We start from the raw sequence: 10,136 nt of genomic DNA on the forward strand, positions 1-10,136 counted from the left end.
GTTTGCTCTCAGTCCAGCTCAGCTGCATTTGGACCCACTGCCAACTCTGCAGTCTCCTCCGGGTCTCAGAGTGTCTGCTCCTCCGCTGCTAATAACTGCCATGTGTAAGTCCCTAAACATCTCTGCCTCTCTCTGGTCTGTTTAAAACAGCTCATCAGGCACCTAAATACCTTTTTTGCCTGTAGTTCCATCTCTCACCAGGGCCTCTCTGTGTTGCATTTAAATACTAGGGGTCCACAACTGCTTTGAAGCAGTCTGGATCAAGCTGGGTGGCTCTTTTAAGCACTTTTTAGCTCTACACCAGTTTTACCTGACCCTCCCTTCTTTCTCACCCTTTTCTCTCTTATTCCACTGCCTCAGTACATCAGGAAACAGGAAAGCCTTGAGTCAGGGCTGCAGCTAACCTAGGAGGAGGTCGCACACTGGCACATACAAGGCATGAAAGCCTCTGGGAATGGCTGTGGATCAGTGTGACATTGTAGTTAAGCAGTTTCCCTCTAGGGTTTGCTAATTTTTTATCTTTTTGGTGCCTATCAGATCAGCAAGCCCCTTGCCTTCCAGGCTTGTATGGCCAGCAATGATCATTACTGTTGTTACTGCTCTGATATATATATTGATATATATATATATATATATACTGTTAGCATCACTGTAATGCCAAACAACCCAGTTCATTGCATCAAGCAAAGCACATATATACCCATGCATACATATATATATACACGTATGTGTATATATGGGTGTAAATACAGCCCTGACTCATAGTTGCATGTTACATAGACCTGCTGGGTAATGGTGCGTGGTCCCTGCAGGTGAGCTTTTGTTGTATGGAATAACCACTCCTAAAGAGGAGGGGTTTGGAGGGACCACTAATTAAAATCCCCTATCTACTGCGTACCCCAGGGGTAGGCTGTGTGCACAACCTGGTTAATATTAACAAGGTTTTCACGCACCAAAGCCAGCCGTATCTCACCCGGCCGTCAATGCTGCCCTGTGATTGCCCCATCGCCTGCTTCAGGAGTGCCTGTGGGTGCTGGAGCCTCCTGGGTTTTCCCCTCCATTTCTTACAAAATGCTATATATGTCTCCAGTTGTGCAGCCATGGCTTCAGTGGGATATTGGTACAGTAAAACCACTGCAATATGTAACCTGGAAACCCAGCTCTGAAGATTTATTTCTTCTCTTCAGTTCTTACTTGCATTTACCTAGGATGGGTCCTCAAGTGGTGTAAAGCAGTAAAAGTATTTTGACTTCCATGTTGCAATGTAATGCAAGAGGAGCTGATGTGATGGAGCTGCTGGCAAAAGCCATCTTTATCACCCACAAGGGAAATGTTGGTATTCCTTCATCAGGACTGAGATTTTTCCCACTGTGTGATGAGGACATCAGTCCTGAGAGGTGCAGGTCTGTCACAGAGGTAGCAGTTAGTACCACCCAGCAGAGCCTAGAGCTGAAGGTGGTCACTGGCACCATTTCCGCTCCACTGCACAAAAAACAACTCCACTGAAGTGCTGGTAGAGCTGCTTTCAGAAAGCATGATGGGTTTTCATTTCCCAGGCTGGCAGACAGTGTCCCAGCTCACAGTTGCTGGGTCAGGCTGTTGCATGGTCCTTTTCCCTGCAATCCTCAGCCTTTGGCAGGGAAATCTTTCTTTGCTTCCTCCTACCCCACCGCCACTCTGGTGCCCTTCTCACCTTCCTGGACTCCTCAAGGTTTCTTCACTCCCTACAAGGTCTAAAAATCCCTCTGCTCCCCTGCCAATCGAGGAGCCTGTAAACTTTGGGGGGTGCCTTACCACAAAGCAGAGAGGAGTCAGGAGTCCCAGACACTGCTCGTGACCTGCTAGAGCCGCTTCCCCACCTCCTCCAGACCCTTCCCCAAACCAGCCACCACCTCCCTCCCCTTCTCAGCTTCTCCTCCCACTTGAAACATAAGCTCCTGGGACTCACACAGGGTGGGCGCAGGAGAACCCCCCATGCGAGACCTTCGGAGAGGTTGGCTGTGCTTGATGCCATCAGCCCTGCTTTGCTAAAAGTCCCAGCTGTGCATGCAGGCGGGAGAGAAGCCAGACAGGGGCAGACCTCATCTGCAGCGGAGCTGTAACGCAGCAGAGCCTCGGAAATGTTTCTTGCCTGAGCTCATCGGCAAAGGGAGCTCGAGTGGGTCAAATCTCTGCCCGTCCTTCAGCCCCGTCCCTCCCTTCCATGGACACAGCCATTGCCCAGAGAGGGGAGCCTGGAGAGTCGAGCTACAGGGCAGAAAAAGGCAAATACTCACTTGTTGCCAGAGACAGAGAGAGAAACTGAAGAGAGGGGACGTGGATGGGAGCGGAGTGACGAACGTGGGCAGTGAGAGGCAGCGGGGGCTGTCCGAAGCTGTGCAGGAAAAAGGAAGGACTTCGAGGGCTGTAACCCTGCACTACTGCCCTGCCTCCCCACAGCCCGGAAAGCCCAAGTCGTGGAGGAAAAGCAGCTCCTGGAGCCATAGACAAGGAAAACCCACTGTGACGGCATGGGAAGCAAAGCTAAACCAGTGTGGATGGCACTGGCGTGTGAAACTCATGGCCCCGGGCTGAGCCGTGAGAGCTTCACCCTGGGGGAGGAACATGGGGCTGGAAGGAGCCTTGAGGCCCGTGTCCGAACACAGCACGCAGCACATGTAAACCCTGTGCGCAGAGGGCTCTCTATGCCAATTAATCCTGCTGCGATTTCTAGATGCAGAAACCAGGCTGCGTATTGCAGCATGCTCATTAGCTGCTGTGTTTACAGAAGATAGCACTGGTGCAGATGGCAAACATTCGATGACGGGCGACCGATCCACCCCCGCCTTTCTGCTCCCAAGTTAGAAACAGCTGTTCAGACAGACTCAGAAGAGATTTGCAAGCTGGGCTTCTTTTCAGGGTGTTGGGTAGATTGGCATTACCCTGAGAAAAAAGTAAATTCAAGGGGATGCATTGCTCTATGGCAGAAAAAAAAGTAACTGAGTGCCCTGTTGGGGTTAAATGGGGATTTTCACACATCTAGACACAGGTGACCAGAGCTGCTGCACCTCATTTCCAAGGTAGTTGAACTCCATTTATTTGAAAGGGATCTGGGAGCCCTGGAGAGCCATCCCTATAATTTCTTGGTGCTTCAGCACCTCCTTTCCAGGGGGAAGTGTGACTGTGCAGCCAGAACTGACCTTGGAGGATGGGGCAGTGAAGCGCCTTCCTGAAAGGAGCCAAAGTAAAAGTGCAGGAGCACAAGCATTTGAAAAATGGGACTCATTTTCCAAGGGTGTGCAGGAGAAAGCAAGCTCAGAGGAGTGGTGGTTTATTAACCGTTTTATTTTCACTTGCACTGGTAAGGTCCTTTCCAAAAACGCAGAGTGTAAATTCGTGTGAGAAAAACACAGATTATTAAAAAGACAGTTGTTTGGGCTTCTCTCCAGTAGCAATTACTGTCATCCATCCTCTGCTATACATTTGCATTACACTTGCCTCAGAGGCTTCAGCCCAGTCCAAAGCCTGTTGCGTTTGCAACTTTTCTGACGTGGGTAGCTGCCAATAGCTCCAAGAGATGCAGAGATGAAATTCCTCCCAGGAAGCCATGCATCTCTTTAGGAACTTTTCCCTTGGAAAAGCTCACTAGTAAGGCCTGTTAAGTCTGTTTGATTCAGGGAAGTTTGGTTCATGAGCACCGATAAGGAAACAGAACCGAGGCAAAGGTGTCCATAGTGTCACTGCTAGCTCCATCCAAAGGATACCCGCTATTCTGCACGTGGTCCTTCGCATCCCAAGGGAGTAGGGACGGTGGGCATGAAAAGGTCATTCTTTCTGCTACAAAGTCAGCCACTGACACCATTGGTGACTGTGTTTTGTGATGGGGAGGGCTGGAAGGATCACCCTCCTCCTCCTTACACTGTGTCATGCAGCATCCTCAGAGAGTGTGAAATCCCTCAGCTCTGCGTTTTGGATCAGGTCCTTATACGTGGTGGGACAGTAGGCTCTGTACAGTTTTTCAGCCAGTGTGTTGCTGCCCGCGACCACAGCTTTCCGGTTGTGGTTCATGAAGTTCCACAAGTGCAGCGCATAGGAGTGGTTGAAATTGGGGCTTTTGTCCCACACTCTGTAGTACCGGTGCCAGGCTGGGTACGGTATGGGGTAGAAACGCTGGGGGTTGAGGAAGGAAATGTTCTGGCAGCTGTGGTCTTCTGTGCCTTTGAAATCTGTGAGATTGCAGATGGTTTTGAGCATCCTTGTCATTAAAAGGGGCCCTTGGTTCCCCCAGATGTTCCCATTGTACTTGAGAACAAAGTTCTCCATGCAGTCCCAAATAAATTTGTGGTGGGCAGGGAAGCCAAAGATGCCGTTGCTGGAGAACCGTGACTTCTGTGCTGCTAGGAAGCTTTCCTCAGGGATGGGCCTGATGGAGATGACATCTGTGTCCATGTAGATGCCCCCATACTTCCAAATAAGTGCCAATCTGCTGGCATCAGAGCTGACGTGGACCCAGTTCTTCTCCTGCTCCGGAACCACCTGCAGAGTTGGAAAGGTGAGACAGTGATGCTGCTGGCATAGAACTGACCATTGGATAAAAATAGCAGCATAAAACAGCACCTGCAGGCCTGCAAGTGTCACTGACTGCCTTTTCTTCCTCCAGCTATTGAATTTTATTGGAATAAGGTAAGGGGGCAATGCAGAGCAATGCTTTCTTAACATAAATGAATGTAGGAACATTTAATGGGTGTTTTGATGGAACCAAAAATGTTAAATCAATGATACCATGAATCACTGCTTGCTATTTCTGTAGGACACAACCCACTTAGCACACTCAATGATCACTCCCAGCTCTCTGAAGCTGGAGGGTTTTCGTTGTCACTGTTAGTTGAAATAATTTTTTCTCGGAAGAAAGAGTTTGGAGGAAACATTCCTGCCCTGCACTGAGTTGGAGCCAAGTAAATTTGACGAAAGCTTCTTGCAACCAGTTTGCCAGGAACTTATTTGCAAGCTGGAGCTCACAAGATCCCACCTCGGTTTTGCATATTGCTGTTACAATACATTGCTGAAATCTCTCCTGCATGTTATCTACTGTGGGCTCTGTCAGTGTGTGGCAGCATTAACAAGCGCTCAGATGACTTGGGCAGCACATTTTGTTCAACCAGCTTCTGTTGATAACGATTATTAAGCAATGTTTTATCAAAACATGTATGCAATCTATTTTTACATCTCATTTGCCAAAAAATCTGATTCTCCAGATAAGGGGGGAAATGCTTATAATGTGTTCAATAAACAGATAGATGAATACACTGCAAAACATGGCAAAAATGAATCTATTCTGAACCAAAAATATAAACCCTACTAATTACACATAGCTAGTCCTACATTCTTCCATTCATTTTAAGCAACCTTTGGACCTCTTTCCCCCTCTATTTATAATTATTTTCTCCTTATTATAATGCTCACCTGGCTGTACCACTGGAGCAGAGGGGTCTCCTGGAAGATTGTTTCCATCTGGAGAGGAAAAATGAAGACATTCTTCATAGAAGATAAAAGTGAGAAAGCTGCATAGCTGGAGTTCAAGTCCAACGCTGTGTCATTTGTAAGTCCTTTCATGAAGAGGATGATGGGCCGGTCCTGGTAAATCCTGGCAGCAGACTCTACAGAGCAGGACACCAATGGAGGTGGCTCTAGGCGCTCTGTTGTCTCCAGAAAGATAATGCTTTTTCCAAGGTTCAAGACTTGCTCAGGTGTCAGGAAGTGCTTGGGCATAGGCATATAGGAGAAGAAGCAGCCAGACAGGAGGGAGATCTCGTACAAAATGCCCGAGACAAGGAAAAAGCAGAAGCATATCTGGATTTTCTTCAACATTCTTGCTTTCGCTGGGCCTTTGGGGTCATGCCTTGGACATGGATGCTAAGGAGAGACAAGGAACAGCAAAAATATATATCAGTGTTATTACTTAGCATGGCTGGGAAATAGTAGGATGAGGGCAGTTTGGTGAAGTTCATTCATGCCTTTTCCCAAGGACAAGCCTGGCAAGATGCCTTACAGTGCAGAGTGCTCTGTCCTGTGGGGTGAAGTGCTGGGGTCCCACCTCCTCATCCCCAGCCAGGCAGAGGGGACCAGGAGAGGTCTTGGGACATGCAGAAGGGACATGCAGCTGTGTCTGATGGCACAGCTATGCAGTCATTGAGCTAGCAGAGAGGCAAAGATCAAGGGAGAGGGCAGGGAGAGCAAAGTGAGAAGGATCACCTCATCCCATGCCAAGGCAGAGCCCCCAAGTCCATCCCCCAGGGCAGGCTGGTGAGACCAACTCTTCCCAAGCACTGCAGCATCATGCCAACACGTGTGTCCACAAGCAGATGTCCAGGGGATCTGAGGAGCAAAATGTGCCAGTGGAATTAGGTGGCCAAGGGGGCTGTGAGTACCAGTGAGGGGAAGGAAGGTGATGATTACACTTTGGGATTGTCAGCCAAAGCTAAAACATTAGTATGCAAGCACCAAAGTCTTTTTCCCACTCTGGCCCTTCTGCTCACCCATCAACCCTGAAGGTCATGAGGGACTGGTCCTGCAGGGATGGGGTCTGCAGAAGGACCAGAGAGAGGCAGATGTAAAGATAGAAAGCAGATGGTTTTGTACAAGCAAGGAACTAGTACCTACCTGGATTATAGTTCTGACAAATCCACATTTCCAGCTTGTTTGTTTGCCATCACAGGCTCCCTTAAAGCCCAGCTCCCTGGTGAAGACACCCAAATTGCCTGGAGCATGCAAAAAGATTTCTGAAGGCAGGAGACTGACACACAGAGGAAAACTGGCTCTGCTGCAGGCTGAATCTCAGTCCCAGGAATGTTTTGGGGCCAACGGGACCCTCCTAAAAGGACAAAGAAGGGGCAGGTTTTAGGTGAGACCCATATGATACCTATATCAGCCTGGCCCAGCTCCTCATTCCTGGTCTCACCACAACACAAGCCCATACCGCACCAGGGAGTTTCTGCCCGTCAGAGGTGGGGTTGAATCTTATCTGCACTGTACTGACAGGCTTGTGACGCAAGGAAGTTCCCTCCGGAAATGCCACCTGGATGCTTCTGAGAGCCCACATTCGCTCTGCCATGGTCCAACAGACGGGGGACACTCTGAATGACAACCCCATGTCCAGGTGACCCCTGGAAGTGTTTAAAAATTGACTAATTAAAGGGAATGGGAGGAAACACAGCTCTGTGTGCTCAGATAATTAATGAGACGCATTACCATGTCACACAGCCAGAATATAGATAAGTCCGTGGCGTAGCAAACCCATGGAAATTCCCCTGCAAGCGCTGAGCACATGCTTTAAGCTGTGGCAGCTCCTGATCTATTTCTCAGAGCTGGATCTCATTGAATTAAATATTAAAGCAATGATTGTTCCCATCAGTACAGCTTTCCATGCTGCATAGCAGATTTTGTTGTTTCCACTTCCACTGCAGTTTCTCTTTACACCCTGGGTTCCCATGACAGCATGGGATGAGATGCCAGGAGTGAAGTGGGTGACAGTGCTATAGCCACCAGGCACCAGTGTGGCTGTGAGTAAGATCTGATGGACAAAGCAGCCTGCAGAGGAGGGAATGCTGCCACTTTCTCTCATTGCCCAGCCCTCTGCAGAGGAGCCCCTGCTGTGAGAGGCAGCACCCCCATGCCCAGACCCTCCCTGCAGATATCGAATTTGGACGGAAGGCAGGGAATGGAGAGCAAATAAAAGCGGTTTGGAAACAAGTTGTTCCCAAGCCTGCAGATAAAGGAGCCTGTACTGCAGAGCACCACAGCCCCGGCGATGTTTTCCTGCTGATCCCAGCATGAGGGGGCTTGGGAAACTCCAGCAGAAGTGGGACTAAAATAAATTACATTACTTAAACTACAAAATTTCCTTCCACATTCCCCTCCTGCCTCTTTCTCAGACACATGCTTCTGACTTGCTCCAGACATTTGAAAACAAAACAGAAAGAAAAATTTGCCCCAATCTCAGCTTGGCCAGATTTTCAGGTTTTATTTCTTTTTTACCGGGCCCAGCTCTGATCTAAACCCTGCCTGCTGCTTGGTTCTGTGCTGCTGCTCCAGTGCAGTCCAGGTACTGGAGCTCCCTCCCTCTGTTCCTTGCAATTTTAAAATCTTGATGCCACTCTCTTGGCAATGTTTGCTTGAAGCAGAAAACCCAGGCTTTGCTTTGATTAGAAATGGGACCATCAGGACATTCCCATTACCAGATTAATATTTCTTCTTTGATGGCCTAAAGATCCGATGTCTCAGGTCTTTATGAGCAGCCTAGCAAAGCTGTGCTCGCAATAGTTGTTCAAATTTAAAATAGTCCGGGAGGCATTTTATTTGCAAATTGTGGGGAGAGAATAAGTAGACACTCCAACAGATACAGGCTCTGTGTATGACATTGTGAAGAGAAACACGAATCTTCATCGTCTCATTCTGGAAAATTGTTTTGCTTGGTTGGTTTTCCAAAACCCCTATGTGGCGAGTTATGAATTCTCATCACATTTGACCTGGAGGCTGCTGTTATCAAAATGTTCACTTTCCTGCTCAAGTTAAAAGGACTGCAGAACCGAATGTTAAAAATAAATCCCAGCCATTGAATAGATTACCCTGCTGAGTGGGTTGCTTTTTTGGATGCAGCAGACAGCATGCTGGTTTGATGGCCCATCTTGTAAAGATATTTCTTTTCTCGGGGCAATTTCAGTATTTCAAGTGCAGGATGAAAACGGGTGGGAGACTACAAGAGAGATTACTACAAATGCCAGTGCACTACAGCACTGTTACTGCTGTGTGATAATTCCTCTGAGGTGTCCGTGAGACACGTGCGGCAGGAAGGTACAGCAGCATTTTTCAGTAAATGCCACTGAAGGGAGTAAATCAACCTGCTGGGGTGCTGGCAGCCGTGCACGCCCCCTGCCCATCACAGCCTGACCCCACAAACGCTGGGGTCCCTGCAGTGGCAGCCTGGCCGAAGGGCAGCCCACAGGGCACGACCAGCCCCGAAGGGACTCATAACACAGGCTCAGCTTGCACAGGGAATAAGGCTTCTCATTTACCAAAATAATATTTTTAAACAAAAGAATAACAGCACCTGCTGCTTTCAGTTTGCACAGCCATTTGACTCAAATCTGATTTGAGTTTTCAAATCTGATTTGAGTTTTAGACTGTCTGAAGCGAGTCACCTGCATTAGGAATTAGTTTATGCACCACAGGTAAATAATACACATATCACAGCCCTCCGGCAATGCCAAACTCCGATGTCACTGAATCCTCATTCTCATGGCTCCTGGGCATCCCTTGCAATTCAAAAGAGAGACTCCCATCCTCTTGACTATCCCCAGTACTGCAGCTTTCCTCTAAGAACCAGTGGGTTTTGCATTTGGGTCTCCACCCATCCAACTGGGTGACTGTCCTTATTTCTTCTGGCAGAGAATAACCTGAAGCAGTCCCTGTTTGTAGCACACACAGTGTTACTTGAACATACACCGGGGTTTTTTTCATGTCTTTACAGAATCTGCTCAAGTAAATTACAGCTACAATCAAGTTAGCCCACATGCATGTGCTTCAAAGCCAACTGCCTCACAGATTTAACATCAGCACATTAGGAAACCTCTTTCAAACGGAAAACTTGTAGAAGAATAATATATCATATTCACTGCAGACTGTAATTAATGCAGTTGTTCCGACCTCCAGCAATGCAGGCAAATGAAGGGGCTTCTTACTGCACAACTTCTCATCCACTTTCTGATTCTACAACCTGACATGTTTAGAGACAAGGCAAAACTCACCTCTTGGCTGCAAAAAGTAGGCAAAACGTGCAGTCTGTTGGGAAGCGAAGCCAAGCTGAACCACACTGGAAGGTATCCACAGCCGGTGCAGAGCCCTTGGCCTGTGCTACAGGAGCTGCACGGCCTCTTCACCACCTTCTGCCCTGCCAGGGCTCGGAGCAGCCTCATGGCTTGCTCTCCACCAGCTCTGGTGTTTGCATTCTTGGTGTGCTGAGATAAGACTGAGCAAGGAGCTAGGGCTGTGTTTTCAAGGGTTCAGGCACACAGGAGCGTGCAGTGCGAGGTCCTTCGGGCAGCCAAACATGAGCCCCCCTGGTCTGTGAGGGTCACAGGGGGATGGGTGGGACTGAGGAA

General features: G+C 48.5%; 1 protein-coding gene across 1 annotated transcript; it reads right to left on the reverse strand.

The window, feature by feature from the left end:
* Positions 1 to 3,903: 3,903 nt before the first annotated feature.
* Positions 3,904 to 6,746, reverse strand: A4GNT (alpha-1,4-N-acetylglucosaminyltransferase). Its single transcript, XM_026855387.1, is given in 4 exon segments — positions 3,904 to 4,515; positions 5,443 to 5,892; positions 6,640 to 6,690; positions 6,693 to 6,746. Coding segments are annotated over 4 exon segments (1,167 nt in total).
* Positions 6,747 to 10,136: the final 3,390 nt, after the last annotated feature.

This window comes from Athene cunicularia, assembly GCF_003259725.1.
Source record: "Athene cunicularia isolate RWA chromosome 9 unlocalized genomic scaffold, athCun1 chr9_part2, whole genome shotgun sequence".
Taxonomy (NCBI): domain Eukaryota; kingdom Metazoa; phylum Chordata; class Aves; order Strigiformes; family Strigidae; genus Athene; species Athene cunicularia.